The following is a 17,500-nucleotide window of genomic DNA, read 5'->3' as shown; positions in this document are numbered from 1 at the left end:
GCTTGTCTGTCTGTCTGTCTCTCTGTCTTTCTGTCTGTCTGTCTGTCTCTCTCTCTCTCTCTCTCTCTCTCTCTCTCTCTCTCTCTCTCTCTCTCTCTTTCTGACTCTCTCTGTCTCTCTCTCTTTCTGACTCTCTCTCTCTCTCTCTCTCTGTCTCTCTCTCTCTCTCTCTCTCTGTCTCTCTCTCTCTCTCTCTCTCTCTCTCTCTCTCTCTCTCTCTCTCTCTCTCTCTGTCTCTCTGTCTCTCTCTCTCTCTCTCTCTCTCTCTCTCTCTCTGTCTCTCTCTCTCTCTCTCTCTCTCTCTCTCTCTCTCTCTCTGTCTCTCTGTCTCTCTCTCTCTCTCTCTCTCTCTCTCTCTCTCTCTCTCTCTCTCTCTCTCTCTATGTCTCTCTCTCTCTCTCTCTCTCTCTCTTTCTGACTCTCTCTCTCTCTCTGTCTCTCTCTCTCTCTCTCTCTCTCTCTCTCTCTCTCTCTCTCTCTCTCTCTCTCTCTCTCTCTCTCTCTCTCTCTCTCTCTCTCTGTCTCTCTGTCTCTCTGTCTCTGTCTGTCTCACTTTCTGTTCCTGTCTCATTTTTTGTCTTATTGTTCTCCCATCTTGAAACACGGCTCCAGACAGTTATGTGCCTGCCTGCCCAGGTGGAGGTAGTTAGCGAGTCCTAGCTGGGCGTGGGTGGGTTCTTACGGCAGTGTTCTCCCTAACCCTGGGCGTGGTTGGGTTCTTACAGCAGTGTTCTCCCTAACCCTGGGAGTGGGTGGGTTCTTACCGCAGTGTTCTCCCTAACCCTGGGCGTGGGTGGGTTCTTACGGCAGTGTTCTCCCTAACCCTGGGAGTGGGTGGGTTCTTACGGCAGTGTTCTCCCTAACCCTGGGCGTGGGTGGGTTCTTACGGCAGTGTTCTCCCTAACCCTGGGCGTGGGTGGGTTCTTACGGCAGTGTTCTCCCTAACCCTGGGCGTGGGTGGGTTCTTACGGCAGTGTTCTCGCTAACCCTGGGCGTGGGTGGGTTCTTACGGCAGTGTTCTCCCTAACCCTGGGCGTGGGTGGGTTCTTACGGCAGTGTTCTCCCTAACCCTGGGCGTGGGTGGGTTCTTACGGCAGTGTTCTCGCTAACCCTGGGCGTGGGTGGGTTCTTACGGCAGTGTTCTCCCTAACCCTGGGCGTGGGTGGGTTCTTACGGCAGTGTTCTCCCTAACCCTGGGTGTGGGTGGGTTCTTACCGCAGTGTTCTCACTAACCCTGGGCGTGGGTGGGTTCTTACCGCAGTGTTCCCCAGTGTTCTCCTTAACCCTGCGGCTCCACGTGGTTCGAGCACGTGTCCATGCTGGTCATCCTGCTCAACTGTGTGACTCTGGGGATGTTTCAGCCCTGCGAGGACGTCACCTGTCAGTCAGACTGGTGCCTCATACTGCAGGTATGTCTACCTGTCACCCTGTCTACCTGTCTCTCTGTCTCTCTGTCACCCTTTCACCCTGTCACCCTGTCTCCCTGTCTCCCTGTCTCCCTGTCTCTCTGTCTCCCTGTCACCCTGTCTACCTGTCTACCTGTCTCCCTGTCTCCCTGTCACCCTGTCTCCCTGTCACCCTGTCTCCCTGTCTCCCTGTCTCTCTGTCTCCCTGTCTACCTGTCTCCCTGTCTCCCTGTCACCCTGTCTACCTGTCTCCCTGTCTCCCTGTAACCCTGTCACCCTGTCTCCCTGTCTCCCTGTAACCCTGTCACCCTGTCTCCCTGTCTCCCTGTCACCCTGTCTACCTGTCTACCTGTCTCCCTGTCTCCCTGTCACCCTGTCTCCCTGTCTCCCTGTCACCCTGTCTCCCTGTCTCCCTGTCACCCTGTCACCCTGTCACCCTGTCTCCCTGTCTCCCTGTCTCCCTGTCTCTCTGTCTCCCTGTCACCCTGTCTACCTGTCTACCTGTCTCCCTGTCTCCCTGTCTCCCTGTCTCGCTGTCACCCTGTCTCCCTGTCTCGCTGTCACCCTGTCTCCCTGTCTCCCTGTCTCCCTGTCACCCTGTCTCCCTGTCTCCCTGTCACCCTGTCTCCCTGTCACCCTGTCTCCCTGTAACCCTGTCTCCCTGTCACCCTGTCTCCCTGTCACCCTGTCACCCTGTCTCCCTGTAACCCTGTCTCCCTGTCTCTCTGTCTCCCTGTCACCCTGTCTCCCTGTCACCCTGTCTCCCTGTAACCCTGTCTCCCTGTCACCCTGTCTCCCTGTCTCTCTGTCTCCCTGTCACCCTGTCTACCTGTCTCCCTGTCTCCCTGTCACCCTGTCTCCCTGTCTCCCTGTCACCCTGTCTCCCTGTCACCCTGTCTCCCTGTAACCCTGTCTCCCTGTCACCCTGTCTCCCTGTCACCCTTGTACCATGTCCCCCTCTCATCCTATCACCCTTCAACTCTCTCCATCTTCCAGCTTCAACCAGACTGTTCAAGTCAACCTGGTGTACGTTGTAAGACCTCAACACGCCTGTGTGTGTGTGTCACCAGGTCCTCGATGACTGCATCTTCGCCTTCTTTGCCGTGGAGATGGTCGTCAAGATGGTGGCTCTCGGCATCTTCGGTTCCAAGTGTTACCTTGGTGACACCTGGAACCGTCTAGACTTCTTCATCGTCATGGCAGGGTGGGTACTATGACCTCACCAGCCTCACCTGCAGGGTGGGTACTGTGGCCTCACCTGCCTCACCTGCAGGGTGGGTACTGTGGCCTCACCAGCCTCACCTGCAGGGTGGGTACTATGACCTCACCAGCCTCACCTGCAGGGTGGGTACTGTGGCCTCACCTGCCTCACCTGCAGGGTGGGTACTATGACCTCACCAGCCTCACCTGCAGGGTGGGTACTGTGGCCTCACCTGCCTCACCTGCAGGGTGGGTACTGTGACCTCACCTCCCTCACCTGCAGGGTGGGTACTGTGACCTCACCTGCCTCACCTGCGCACCAGCAGGAGAAGCCGGCAGCTTCAGATCACTTCCTCCTCACCTGCCATGTCTGCTGATGGTCACCTCAGACAGCAGCATTAGGCTTCACACACACACACTGACAAACCTGCTCAGTCAAAGGGCAGGCTTTCCCCACAAATGGCTCCACACAAGACAGAGATGGAGGATGTTACTGCAAGTGTGTGTGTGTGTGAGTGTGTGTGTGTGTGTGTGTGTGTGTGTCTGTGTGTGTGTGTGAGTGTGTCTGTGTGTGAGTGTGTGTGTGTGTGTCTGTGTGTGTGTGTGTGTGTGTGTGTGTGTGTGTGTGTGTGTGTGTGTGTGTGTGTGAGTGTGTCTGTGTGTGAGTGTGTGTGTGTGTGTGTGTGAGTGTGTGTGTGTGTGTGTGTGTGTCTGTGTGTGAGTGTGTGTGTGTGTGTGTGTGTGTGTGTGTGTGTGTGTGTGTGTGTGTGTGTGTGAGTGTGTCTGTGTGTGAGTGTGTGTGTGTGTGTGTGTGAGTGTGTGTGTGTGTGTGTGTGTGTCTGTGTGTGAGTGTGTGTGTGTGTGTGTGTGTGTGTCTGTGTGTGTGTGTGTGTGTGTGTGTGTGTCTGTGTGTGAGTGTGTGTGTGTGTGTGTGTCTGTGTGTGTGTGTGTGTGTGTGTGTGTGTGTGTGTGTGTCTGTGTGTGAGTGTGTGTGTGTGTGTGTGTCTGTGTGTGTGTGTGTGTGTGTGTGTGTGTGTGTGTGTGTGAGTGTGTGTGTGTGTCTGTGTGTGAGTGTGTGTGTGTGTGTGTGTCTGTGTGTGTGAGTGTGTCTGTGTGTGAGTGTGTGTGTGTGTGTGTGTCTGTGTGTGTGTGTGTGTGTGTGTGTGTGTGTGTGTGTGTGTGTGTGTGTCTGTGTGTGAGTGTGTGTGTGTGTGTCTGTGTGTGTGTGTGTGTGTGTGTGTGTGTCTGTGTGTGAGTGTGTGTGTCTGTGTGTGTGTGTGTGTGTGTGTGTGTGTGTGTGTGTGTGTGTGTGTGTGCTTATATCAGTCTATACCATGTTTTCAACCTTTGATGGAAACATGGCAGATAGGGATTTATGATAGAGAGCATGTTTCTGTAGACCTTTACCTTGTTTATCTAGTGCATCATGTTCACAAGTGCTGACACAGACTGGAGACAGACGCTGATATGTGTGTGTCCGGTGTGTGTCTCTGGCTGTGCAGGATGATGGAGTATTCTCTGGATGGACACAACGCCAGCCTGTCAGCCATCCGTACGGTCCGGGTCCTCCGACCTCTCAGAGCCATCAACAGGGTCCCCAGTGAGTGACCTTTAACCCTTCAACTGACCTTTAACCCTTCAACTGACCTTTAACCCTTCACCTGACCTTTAACCCTTCACCTGACCTTTAACCTTTCAACTGACCTTCACCCTCACCCCAAACTAACACAGGACCCTAACCCTAAAACCCTGGACCACCACCTGCATCAGCCCAGGTTACTGCAGCCAAGGTTATTGCAGCCAAGGTTACTGCAGTCAAGGTTACTGCAGCCAAGGTTATTGCAGCCATGGCATCCAGGGCAAGTTCTTGGTTTCAGTATTGGCCGTAAGTTGTAAAAGAAGAAGTAAGTGTATGTTTTAGAGTAGAGGGCCGTTATAACGCGGTGCTGGGTGTGTTTGAGTAATCACCCCACTTTTCCAGAATAAGGCAGCTCTTAGCGTGTGAGAAGGGGCACTACAGTGCTCCTGCAAGAGTAATGATGATGTGTAAATGTGTGTGTTAAAAGTGTGTGTGTGTTTGTATGGGCCTCTATGACTAAAGCAGGTAATTCAAACACTGTTATAAAGCATTCTAGGTTCTGTAGACTTCACTCATCACCAGCATAAACACACAGACATGGAGATAGACATGGACTTACAGTGCACAGCTCACACTGGCACTGCCACTTCAGCCACACACCTGAATCAGCAAGCATTCTGTGCACACACTTACCTCCAGTCATACTTTTATACCTTCTCAGAGGTGTTTGGAGAGGGAGGGAGTGAAGAGGAGTGAGGGAGTGAGGGAGTAAAAGGGACAAGGTCTGGAGCATGTAGTTGAAAGTATATTTGGACTGTTTTCACATCCTTCCTCCTCCCTTTCTCTCTCTGTTTCTCTGACTCTCCCCTCCCTCCCTCCCCTCCCTCTCCTCCGCCCTCATGAACCAGGAGAAGTGGTGTATTACAGTGTTGTCCAGGAGAGGTGGTGTATTACAGTGTGACCAGGAGAGGTGGTGTATTACAGTGTGACCAGGAGAGGTGGTGTATTACAGTGTGACCAGGAGAGGTGGTGTATTACAGTGTGACCAGGAGAGGTGGTGTATTACAGTGTGACCAGGAGAGGTTGTGTATTACAGTGTGACCAGGAGAGGTGGTGTATTACAGTGTGACCAGGAGAGGTGGTGTATTACAGTGTGACCAGGAGAGGTGGTGTATTACAGTGTGACCAGGAGAGGTGGTGTATTACAGTGTGACCAGGAGAGGTGGTGTATTACAGTGTGACCAGGAGAGGTGGTGTATTACAGTGTGACCAGGAGAGGTGGTGTATTACAGTGTGACCAGGGTGTGTAGGAGATGTGTCTGTGAGGAACACGTGTGTACCCTGCTCATCAGTGTACCTCTCAGTGAGCTGCTGTTGTGTCTGTGTGTGTCTGTGTGTGTCTGTGTGTGACAGCAGTAAACAACAAACGGACAAAGAATCATAAATAGATCTCCCTCCTTTCTTACTTGATCACACTCCCATTCTCTCTCTCTCTTTTTATAGACACTCACCCACTTACATAGACACACTGTCCTTTCACACACACACACACACACACACACACACAGACTCCATCCATGTTCAGCGATGTGTGGGTCATCAGCTGACCTGGTCTTCCTGCAACACGCTCTGGGCAAGCGCAACGGCACTCAGTGTGTGTGTGGTCTGTAGCTTGATCAGCCTGACCAGAGCTGAGCTGGAGCCTCTGCTGGAGGACGTTCAGAGTGTGACAAGGCCAGGTCAGGGTCAGACCTAGTTAGCCTCTCATCATTAGCACCATTAGCACCATTAGCATCGTTAGCACCATTAGCATCGTTAGCATCATTAGCATCATCAGGATAATTTGCACAAGCAGTAACAAAACATACCAAAATGTACCATCATACAAAAACCACACAACACGTGTGTGAACACAAGACACACAGCACGACATGGATCAACACACAGTAACACAAGCTCTCACATGATGCACCATGTCCGCACACAGCACATACACGATGTTATGTACACACAGCAACCCAAACCTGGGCCTAGACTATGAAGCTAGCTCAACAGACCCAGGATATAGTTTTGTTAACTGGCTTCTTTACCATTGTGTACAACTGTTGAGCTCACACACTCCTAAACTACACCACAGGCTAGATCATGGCCCAATGAGATGTCAGAAATACTCCACTGTTTCATTTCCTGTTGCCCTCTATCTCCCTCTTTACCATACATATGAACATTCTCATTTTCAAATCTCATTGTGTGTGTGTGTGTGTGTGTGTGTATGGTGTGTCTCTGTGTGTGTGTGTGTGTGTGTGGTGTGTATGGTGTTACATGGTGTGTGTGTCTGCAGGCATGCGTATCCTGGTGACCCTGCTGCTGGACACCCTGCCCATGCTGGGGAACGTGCTGCTGCTCTGCTTCTTCGTCTTCTTCATCTTCGGCATCGTGGGTGTGCAGCTGTGGGCGGGGCTTCTGAGGAACCGCTGCTTCATGGGGGAGGACATCAGAACGTGAGCTCTCCCTCCCTCTCACTCTCCCTCCCTCTCTCCCTCCCTATCACTCTCTCTCCCTCTCTCTCTCTCTCTCTCTCTCTGTCTCTCTCTCTCTGTCTCTGTCTCTCTCTCTCACTCACTCACTCACTCACTCTCCCTCTCCCTCTCCCTCTCCCTCTCTCTCTCTCTCTCTCTCTCTCTGTCTCTCTCTCTCTCTCTCTCTCTCTCTCTCTCTCTCTCTCTCTCTCTCTCTCTCCCTCTCTCCCCCCTCTCTCTCTCTCTCTTTCTGTCTCACTCCCCCTCTCTGTCTGTCCCTCCCTCTCTTTTATGTCTCTCTCTCTCTCTGTCTCTCTCTCTCTCTCTCTCTTTGTCTCTCTCTCCATCCCTCTCTCTCTCACTTTATGTCTCCTATGTTCTCCTCTGTCCCCTCATCCCTCTCTCTCCTCGTCTCCACCACCTGGTCTGTGTGTGTGACTCAGGGCAGTCTGTGTGTGTGCTGGGATGTGATCTGAAATGACAGTCAGCTGTTGCCTGTAGCAATGACATTTCAAACCCTGACAGAGTGTAAACTGCACATCACACCCCAGGACTGACACAGGCCTATGGCACACACACACGCGCACACACACACACGCGCACACACACACACAATATCACAAACAGTCAGCGACGTTGCCCAGGGGAGTTTACAAGGGGGAGAGCAACAGAGCAAAAAGTTCCAGAAACTCAGGAAGCCAAAAATGTCAAACAAGCATTCCGGAACACTTTCTATTTTTGATGTAATGGTACAAATTGTCCCACAGTATGTATGAGTGTGCGTGAGTGTGTGTGTGTGTCTTATACAGATGATGTCTGCTTACTATATTTCAGAGTCTGACCTGATGACCTCCACACACAACATGCACACATTTACACAAACATACAACGCTCACCCTCTCCCTCTTTCTACCCTCTCTCTCTACATTCTCTCTCTCTGTCTCTCTCTCACCCTCTCCCTCTCCCTCTCTCCGCGCTCTCTCTACATTCTCTCTCTCTGTCTCTCTCTCACCCTCTCCCTCTCTCTGCCCTCTCTCTCTACATTCTCTCTCTCTGCTCTCTTTCTTTCTATTTATCACTTGTCTCACTCGTCTTGTCTAGTGTGTGTGTCATGTGTGGTCTATGTAGGCTCTATAACCTTTCTGTGTATTGTCTATGTAGGCTCAATAACCTTTCTGTGTATTGTCTATGTAGGCTCTATAACCTTTCTGTGTATTGTCTATGTAGGCTCTATAACCTTTCTGTGTATTGTCTATGTAGGCTCTATAACCTGTCTGTGTATTGTCTATGTAGGCTCTATAACCTGTCAGTATATTGTCTATGTAGGCTCTATAACCTGTAAGTGTATTGTCTATGTAGGCTCTATAACCTGTCAGTGTATTGTCTATGTAGGCTCTATAACCTGTCTGTGTATTTTCTATGTAGGCTCTATAACCTGTCAGTATATTGTCTATGTAGGCTCTATAACCTGTCTGTGTATTGTCTATGTAGGCTCTAAAACCTGTCTGTGTATTGTCTATGTAGGCTCTATAATCTGTCTGTGTATTGTCTATGTAGGCTCTATAATCTGTCTGTGTATTGTCTATGTAGGCTCTATAACCTGTCTGTGTATTGTCTATGTAGGCTCTATAACCTGTCGCTGAGCTCCTACTACATGTCGGAGGAGGGGGAGGACAGCCCTTTCATCTGCTCGGCCGCCCGCGAGAACGGAATGCTGCGTTGCCATGACGTCCCCCCCTACAGCGAAGGCGGGACCGAGTGCTCTTTAAGCGCTCCCCCTCCCGGCCCCGCCTTCTCTGGCTCCTCCCACACGGCCCAGGAAGGCTGTGTAAACTGGAACCAGTACTACAACGTGTGTCACACCGGCAACATCAACCCCCACAAGGGGGCCGTCAACTTTGACAACATAGCCTATGCCTGGATAGCCATCTTCCAGGTACTACAGGAAGTGATGTCAGCTCGGTGTTTATAGCTTCTGTACAGACGAGTTCCACATCTCACTGGAGACCATAACTCCTTATACTGTGTGACCTCGTCAGAGATCACATCCTGTTAGACACACTTACCTCAACCCAGAATGACACATCATCTCCTATCTGCTAATCTGTGTGTGTGTGTGTGTGTGTGTGCGCTCACAGCGATAGATCTGTGTAGATTAGATCTCTGATTGTTCTGGCAGTTGAGCATGGGTCTATTTCAAACCCAGATCGGATTATGGTTTTTGAATTCAGTGAGTGTACTATATGTGTGTGTGTGATTGTGTGTGTATGATAGATAGAAAGAGGGAGAGAGAGAGAGGGGGAGAGAGAGAGAGAGAGAGAGAGAGAGAGAGAGAGAGAGAGAGAGAGAGAGAGAGAGGAGTGTGTGTCTATATCCAGGTATATTTCAGCAGAGAGATAAGAAGCCAGACTACTGTGTTAATCTGCTACAGCAGAAGCTTTAGAAAAAGGATGCAAGGATTACACTGCAATGTGTGTGTGTGTGAGTGTGTGTGTGGTGATGCTACCTGAGGTCTGAGTGTATCATGTGCCCAGCTCAGCTCCTTCCCACTGCTTTACGTGTGAATATGATGCTCTCATCTACCTCTCCCCAACTGCAGCGCTACATGAAATACCTGAGTCAGTCCTCACTCACACACACACGCAAACACACACACACACACACACGTACACACACACACAAACCAGCTTTGCATACAATAGAAGATAAGAAGAGAGAGTTAATGGTGTGTGTGTGTGTGTGTGTGTGTGCAGACTATCAGATATGTATCAGTGACAGCATGTTGCTTAACCCCACTTTCTTCCCTTCTGTCTCTCTCCCTGTCTCTCTCTCCCTGTCTCTCTCTCCCTGTCTCTCTCTCCCTGTCTCTCTCCCTGTCTCTCTCTCCCTGTCTCTCTCTCCCTGTCTCTCTCTCCCTGTCTCTCTCCCCCTGTCTCTCTCTCCCTGTCTCTCTCTCCCTGTCTCTCTCTCCCTGTCTCTCTCTCCCTGTCTCTCTCCCTGTCTCTCTCTCCCTGTCTCTCTCTCCCTGTCTCTCTCCCTGTCTCTCTCTCCCTGTCTCTCTCTCCCTGTCTCTCTCTCTCCCTGTCTCTCTCTCTCTGTCTCTCTCCCTGTCTCTCTCTGTGTCTCTCTCCCTGTCTCTCCCTGTGTCTCTCTCTCTCCAGGTCATCACTCTGGAAGGATGGGTTGACATCATGTACTATGTTATGGACGCTCACTCCTTCTACAATTTTATATATTTTATACTACTTATCATTGTGAGTATGACTGTTGTTTATCTCCTTCACCTGAAACTGGCCCTACAACAGCAGGGTTACACCAGAGCAACCCTCGCAGCAGAGACCGTGTGTGTCTGTACTTACTGAGAAATGACAGCCTGGATTTCCTACTGCTTAGTGACCTAGTTTTCCTGCTCTTTGAAGTTGAAGTAGAATGTGTTTAGTATTCATGGAGCGGGGGGGTGATAAGTTACTGTAGAATCCAGCGTGTCTGCAGAGAGAGACTGCCGTGTGATCATGTGACTGTTTCTGCTTTGTCACCAAGTCTGTGTGTGTTCCTGGTTGTCCATGTTGGTCCAGGTGGGCTCCTTCTTCATGATCAACCTGTGCCTGGTGGTCATAGCCACCCAGTTCTCTGAGACCAAGCAGCGAGAGAACGCCCTGATGCGTGAGCAGCGAGCTCGCTACATGTCCAACGACTCCACGCTGGCCAGCTACAGCGAGCCGGGCTCCTGCTACGAGGAAATGCTCAGATATGTCAGCCACCTCTACCGGAAACTCACGCGCCGGCTGCAGAGAGTCTACATCAGCTGGCACAGGTCCGCACACACACACACACACACACACACAGGTGTACAGACACACACACACACCCCTGGTTTAGCTTCAGGGTTGTTTGTGTCTCCACAGCAAACGCCGCAAGAAGGTGAACCCCAACGGAGGGGGCGGGGCCTCGGCCCAGGGGGGCGGTCGCAGCAGCTCCGTGAGCGCCCCCTGGCTCCGCCCCCTCCACGCCCTCCTGCAGCATCACCAGCACCACCACTGTCACCTTAGCAACGGTGGACACAGTGCCGTGGCAACTACGTCCGGGGAGGAGCTGGAGATGAGGTCGCTGGGCCCTCAGGAGCCGGCCGGGCCCCCCCCCGGAGCGGGGGCTCTCCTGGGGAGGCTGAATGGGGGGATGAACTACCCCACCATCCTGCCCTCCTTCATCTGCAGCTATAGCAGCAGCTCCCCCTCCCACCCTCACAGCCCCGGGCCCAGGCCCCTGCACCAGCACGCAGACACACTCAGCAAACTAAACCAGCTCATGGGACAGCACAGTAAGAACACACACACTCATACACTGAAAACACATACACACATACACTGAAAACACGCATACTCATACACTAAAAACACACACACACTCACACCTTCAAACCACCTCTGTCCTGTCCTCCTTCTCCCCTCTCTCCCTCAAGCCCTGGATGTCCCCTTTTTCTCTATCCCCCTTTCCCCCTCTTCCCCCTTACCCCCCTCCCCCTTACCCCCCTTCCCCTTTCTCCCCCTCCTCTTCCTCCTCTTGCTCCTCCTGCTCCTCCTCTTCCTCCTCCTCTTCCTCCTCCTCTTCCTCCTTCTCTGTCCTCTACCCTGGTTTCCCCTCCCTTCCTTCAGGTTGACCTGAGGTAGCCTCTGGCTGAGCAATGAGCACAAGGTGGTCAGTGTGTGTGTGTGTGTGTAGGTGTAGGTGTGTGTGTGTAGGTGTAGGTGTGTGTGTGTGTGTGTGTGTGTGTATGTGTGTGCGTCGAAGAAAGGAGCACTTAGAGTCTTGACAGGAAATCCATGTCTCAAATGTTACAGCCATTAATGCGCTGCTAGTGAAAATAGAACAGGAGGGGGAGGGGGCGTACGAGGGAGGGGGCAGTGAGAAGAGAGAGGGAGGAAGGAGGATGGTGTCGATCCTGAGGGGAGGGTGGGGCTTGCTGAGACAGAAGGTGGAGGAGTTCAGTCTGCGCTGCTATTGAGTTCAGTTGTGTTTTAGTTTCTCTGGTGCCCACTGACCCTGTACCCTCATCTCTCTCTCTTCCACCCCTCATCTCTCTCTCTCCTCTCCTTTACCCCTCATCTCTCTCTCCTCTCCACCCCTCATCTCTCTCTCTCCTCTCCTCCACCCCTCATCTCTCCTCTCCTCCACCCCTCATCTCTCTCTCTCCTCTCCTCCACCCCTCATCTCTCTCTCCTCCACCCCTCATCTCTCTCTCTCCTCTCCTCCACCCCTCATCTCTCCTCTCCTCCACCCCTCATCTCTCTCTCTCCTCTCCTCCACCCCTCATCTCTCTCTCCTCCACCCCTCATCTCTCTCTCTCCTCTCCTCCACCCTCATCTCTCTCTCCTCCACCCTCATCTCTCCTCTCCTCCACCCTCATCTCTCTCTCCTCCACCCCTCATCTCTCTCTCTCTCTCTTCCACCCCTCATCTCTCTCTCTCCTCTCCTTTACCCCTCATCTCTCTCTCCTCTCCTCCACCCTCATCTCTCTCTCCACCACCCTCATCTCTCTCTCCTCCACCCTCATCTCTCTCTCCTCCACCCCTCATCTCTCTCTCCTCCACCCCTCATCTCTCTCTCCTCCACCCCTCATCTCTCTCTCCTCCACCCCTCATCTCTCTCTCCTCCACCCCTCATCTCTCTCTCCTCCACCCCTCATCTCTCTCTCCTCCCCCCAGGTCGTCAGAGGCTGCTCTACCAGCTGGCGGGCGTGGTTCCCAGCCCCCTGCTGCTGGAGCTGCTGTCCTGCCCGCTGTGTGCTCGCGCCCTGGAGAGCCTGGAGCTGGACCTGGGCGGGCAGGACGCTCCCAAGGGGGAGGCAGACGCCGTGCACGACTTCCCCCAGGGAGGAGAGGCGTGGCGCGGGCGCGGCAGGGCCCGGCGCAGGCCCGTGCTGGAGCAGAGGAGCCGTGTGGCTCAGCTGTGGGGGGGCTTCAGAGACAGGCTGAAACGTATCGTGGACAGCAAGTACTTCAACAGGGGGATCATGATAGCAATCCTCATTAACACTCTCAGCATGGGCATTGAGTACCATGAACAGGTTAGTGTGTGTGTGACACAGTTACACATCCAGTACAGTGTATTGAAAGATGGTTTAACTCTGACTGAATAGTTAGCTCCACCTGACTGTTCAGTCAGAGGGACACGGGTTCCCGCACACCTTATGGCAAGATAGACTACATTTAACAAGGTCCCCCCATGCTAGATTAGGACCATAGAAGACTAACCCTACTACACACACACACACACACTAACCCTACTACACACACACACACACACACATCCAAGCACACACACACAGTCTCCTGAGGATTACATTTCTGAATCCAATTCCCAACATCTGGGCTATATCAACCTAATAACGACTCTCACTGAACAATGTGTTCCTTCCTCTCTGGATCACACACACACTCACCCCCCCCCCCACACACACACACACACACACAGATGTACAGTGTGTGTGTGGTGTCTTCCCACAGCAGCATGGATACACACAGAACAGTCCAGAGTAGACAGACAGACAGCCGCTCAGCCAGTCCCTGAGAGGGTTCCTATCAGAGGTAGATAAACAGAACAGTTACTGCTGCACACTCATGGCCTTATTGGGGCTAAGCAGGCCTCTCTTATGTAACCTTCTGAGTTCCTTCCTCTTCCCCCAGCCCACTGTTCCCCCTTCTGAGTCTCTTCGTGTGAGTGTGTGTGTGTGTGTGTGTGTGTGTGTGTGTGTGTTAGAGAGTGTGTGAGAAAGTTTGTGTATGTTTGCGTGTGTGTGTACTGTAACCATAATGTAAACAACATTGAAGATTCTCTGGGGAAGTGGGAGGGAGGAGCTTGTTCAGTACAACACTCTCTCTCTTTCTCACACACACACACACTCACAGAGAGACACACACACACACACACACACACACACACACTCACAGGACCACAGACATCACATACCCTACATCTAAGAGCTGAATGAGTTAAGATAAAGTTCCTGAGAACCAGCCATTCTTCAGATGTTGACACTGTGAGGTGCAGCCAGTGTTTCTGAGCATGTCTCTGCCCTTCACCCCCCCCCTCTCCTTCAGATCTAGAACTCATAGAAAACCAGGAGACCAGATATCTAAGAAAGCCTTAACAGAGTCAGTCAAGGGATCACCACTACGAGTAATTGTACGCACAAGTGTTTAGAACCCTTGACGTGAGGTCAGTCTGCTGCGTGGTGGTGTGGCGTGTCTGGTGACTGTTGTCCTGATGAGACGATGACCAGCAGACTGCCGACCCCGCATCACCATCGGGTGGTGTGGCCCTGGCGCCCCCTGGCTGCCAGTGACAGCTACTGACAGACGCTTTCCACATGCTGTCAGCTGGGCTCACTGGTGGTCAACAACTGTTGTGGGATAGGAGGACAGATAGATAGTGTGTGTGTCTGTGTGTGTGTGTGTGTGTGTCACTGCAGCTCTGTGAGTGATTGATCTGGTCTAACTTCAGTTCTCAGTGACCAGAGATATTATAAAGTGTTCAACAGGCTTGGAATGGGTTGTGAACAACCGTCATCAATATTCCAAGTCCTCTGTCTCTGTCCCCTTGTCCAGCCAGAGGAGTTGACAGATGTTCTGGAGATCAGTAACATCGTCTTCACCAGCATGTTTGTGCTGGAGATGGTCTTCAAGCTCTGGGCCTTCGGGCTGTTCGGCTACATCAAGAACCCCTACAACATCTTTGATGGCATCATCGTCATCATCAGGTAACCCCTGACCAATGACCCCTGACCCCTTACTCAGCTGCGACCTACGGGGACAGCAGCGAGAGCAGGGTGTGGGAATAAGTGTGTGTGCATGTGTGTCTGTGTGTGTGCTCCAGCGTGTGGGAGATCATCGGCCAGGCGGATGGGGGGCTCTCAGTGCTGCGGACGTTCCGTCTCCTGCGGGTGCTGAAGCTGGTCAGGTTCCTGCCCGCTCTGAGGAGGCAGCTGGTGGTGCTGATGAAGACCATGGACAATGTGGCCACCTTCTGCATGCTGCTCATGCTCTTCATCTTCACCTTCAGGTACACACACACACACATACACACACACACACATGTGTCTATCCTAGCCCTGTACACTGAGTGTGTGTTCCCTGCTGTGCAGTATCCTGGGCATGCACCTGTTTGGCTGTAAGTTCAGTGTGCAGACAGAGAATGGAGACACCGTCCCAGACCGCAAGAATTTCGACTCCCTGCTGTGGGCCATCGTCACTGTGTTCCAGGTCAGAAAGAACACACCGTGTGTGTGTGTGTGTGTCCATCAAGAGCTGTAAAACAGGTCTGCCAATTCAGCTCTATCTCTGCCTTCCTTACTCTCTCTCTCTCCCTCGCTCTCTCTCTCTCTCTCTCTCTCTCTCTCTCTCTCTCTCCCTCTCTCCCTGTCTCTCTGTCTGTCTCTCTCTCTCTCTCTGTCTCTCTGTCTCTCTCTCTCTCTCTCTCTCTCTCTCTCTCTCTCTCTCTCTCTCTCTCTCTCTCTCTCTCTCTCTCTCTCTCTCTCTCTCTCTCTCTCTCTGTCTCTCTCTCTCTCTCTCTCTCTCTCTCTCTCTCTCTCCCTCTCTCTCCCTCTCTCCCTGTCTCTCTCTCTCTCTCTCTCTCTCTCTGATGGTTCCACCTAGATGGTCCTCTGTTCTCTCTCCAGGAGGCAACATTGTGTCTGAGCTGCTGAAGAAGCAGTTTCCCTCTCCTGCTGTGTGTGTGTGTGTGTGTGTGGCTGGAGACTGTGGCTGGCACAGATACAGCTCTCACACACACATACATGCACATACATAAACAAGTGTGCACATGGACACACACACTATATATTGAAGCACACACACACATGGACACACACACTATATATTGAAGCACACACACACATGGACACACACACTGCTGTGAGTTGTCTCTAGGCCTGATAAGCAGGCCGGAGCGATCTGTAGAAATGTATGAAAGCAGATAAACGAACACATGCAATGATAAATGTGATCAGCTATCAACTATCAGCTCCAGCTAGCAACAGGAGAAAACATCAGGATTTCGCGCAGGCGCGCTGAAGGGGCAAGAGGGGATTTGAATTCTCCAGAACTGTCTGCAAACTCGAATATTTGTTTACATTTTCTTACTCAGCAACCGTTAATGAAAAATTATGTACCATAATGTCCTTTTTTTGAGTTAGAACAGAAACACTCGGTGTAGCTGATTCTTACTTTACAAAAACAGAATGTTTTATATTGCGGTTAAGAGTAAAACAGTTAACACTGCATCCCTAATGATTACGTTTCTCTTCCTGTCTCTCCCTCACTTCTCTCCCTGTCTCTACTCTCTCTCCCCCTCTCTCCCTGTCTCTCTCCCTGTCTCTCCCTCCCCTCTCTCCCTGTCTCTACTCTCTCTCCCCCTCTCTCCCTGTCTCTCCCTCCCCTCTCTCCCTGTCTCTACTCTCTCTCCCCCTCTCTCCCTGTCTCTCTCCCTGTCTTGCCCTCCCCTCTCTCCCTGTCTCTCCCTCCCCTCTCTCCCTGTCTCCACTCTCTCTCCCCCTCTCTCCCTGTCTCTCTCCCTGTCTCTCCCTCCCCTCTCTCCCTGTCTCTACTCTCTCACCCCCTCTCTCCCTGTCTCTCTCCCTGTCTCTCCCTCCCCTCTCTCCCTGTCTCTACTCTCTCTCCCCCTCTCTCCCTGTCTCTCCCTCCCCTCTCTCCCTGTCTGTACTCTCTCTCCCCCTCTCTCCCTGTCTCTACTCTCTCTCCCCCTCTCTCCCTGTCTCTACTCTCTCTCCCCCTCTCTCCCTGTCTCTCTCCCTGTCTCTCCCTCCCCTCTCTACCTGTCTCTACTCTCTCTCCCCTCTCTGCAGATTCTGACTCAGGAGGACTGGAATGTGGTGTTGTATAACGGCATGGCCTCCACGTCTCCCCTGGCTGCTCTCTACTTCATCACTCTCATGACCTTCGGGAACTACGTCCTCTTCAACCTGCTGGTGGCCATCCTGGTGGAGGGCTTCCAGGCTGAGGTGAGACAGTCTGCTGGCATGGCAGTCCTCTTGGTGAGGTACTTCCAGGCTGAAACGTGGTAGGCTGCTTGTATTTCATGTGTGGGTGGGTTTGTTTGTGTGTCAGGGGGATGCCAACCGCTCAGACTCTGATGAGGAGAAGAAGTCTGACAACTTTGAGGAGGAGGAGAAGGTGGAGCAGCTCCGAGACTCAGGTACAGATCCCTGGTGATGATGGTGGTGATGATGATGATGGTTATGGTGGTGATGATGGTGGTGATGATGATGGTGGTGGTGGTGGTGGTGGTGGTGATGATGTTGTGATGATGATGATGGTTATGATGATGATGGTTATGGTGGTGATCATGGTGGTGATGGTGGTGATGATGATGGTGGTGGTGATGATGATGGTGGTGATGATGGTGGTGGTGATGATGGTGGTGGTGATGATGGTGGTGGTGATGATGGTGGTGATGGTGGTGGTGATGGCGGTGGTGATGATGGTGGTGATGGTGATGATGGTGGTGGTGGTGGTGATGATGGTGGTGATGATGATGGTGGTGGTGGTGGTGGTGGTGGTGATGATGTTGTGATGATGATGGTGGTGATGATGATGATGGTTATGATGGTGATCATGGTGGTGATGGTGGTGATGATGATGGTGGTGGTGATGATGATGGTGGTGATGATGGTGGTGGTGATGATGGTGGTGGTGATGATGGTGGTGGTGATGATGGTGGTGATGGTGGTGGTGATGGCGGTGGTGATGATGGTGGTGATGGTGATGATGGTGGTGGTGGTG

General features: G+C 52.1%; 1 protein-coding gene across 1 annotated transcript in view; it reads left to right on the top strand.

Annotated features, from left to right (window-relative positions):
- Positions 1 to 1,279: 1,279 nt before the first annotated feature.
- Positions 1,280 to 17,500, top strand: part of cacna1ha (calcium channel, voltage-dependent, T type, alpha 1H subunit a) — a 31,222-nt gene continuing 15,001 nt past the window's right edge. Inside the window, exons 1-14 of the mRNA XM_084676757.1 lie at positions 1,280 to 1,409; positions 2,477 to 2,610; positions 4,109 to 4,206; positions 6,527 to 6,686; positions 8,328 to 8,640; positions 9,866 to 9,958; positions 10,280 to 10,518; positions 10,610 to 11,022; positions 12,407 to 12,768; positions 14,309 to 14,460; positions 14,577 to 14,762; positions 14,845 to 14,962; positions 16,564 to 16,719; positions 16,826 to 16,913. Of these exons, the coding sequence (XP_084532883.1) occupies positions 1,317 to 1,409; positions 2,477 to 2,610; positions 4,109 to 4,206; positions 6,527 to 6,686; positions 8,328 to 8,640; positions 9,866 to 9,958; positions 10,280 to 10,518; positions 10,610 to 11,022; positions 12,407 to 12,768; positions 14,309 to 14,460; positions 14,577 to 14,762; positions 14,845 to 14,962; positions 16,564 to 16,719; positions 16,826 to 16,913 (2,605 nt within the window). The 5' untranslated portion in view covers positions 1,280 to 1,316. The remainder of the gene's footprint in view (positions 1,410 to 2,476; positions 2,611 to 4,108; positions 4,207 to 6,526; positions 6,687 to 8,327; positions 8,641 to 9,865; positions 9,959 to 10,279; positions 10,519 to 10,609; positions 11,023 to 12,406; positions 12,769 to 14,308; positions 14,461 to 14,576; positions 14,763 to 14,844; positions 14,963 to 16,563; positions 16,720 to 16,825; positions 16,914 to 17,500) is intronic.

The sequence above is a fragment of the Hypomesus nipponensis genome, chromosome 17 (assembly GCF_054491055.1).
Source record: "Hypomesus nipponensis isolate SF chromosome 17, ASM5449105v1, whole genome shotgun sequence".
NCBI classification, from domain to species: domain Eukaryota; kingdom Metazoa; phylum Chordata; class Actinopteri; order Osmeriformes; family Osmeridae; genus Hypomesus; species Hypomesus nipponensis.
This window is presented reverse-complemented; position numbering and strand designations above follow the sequence as displayed.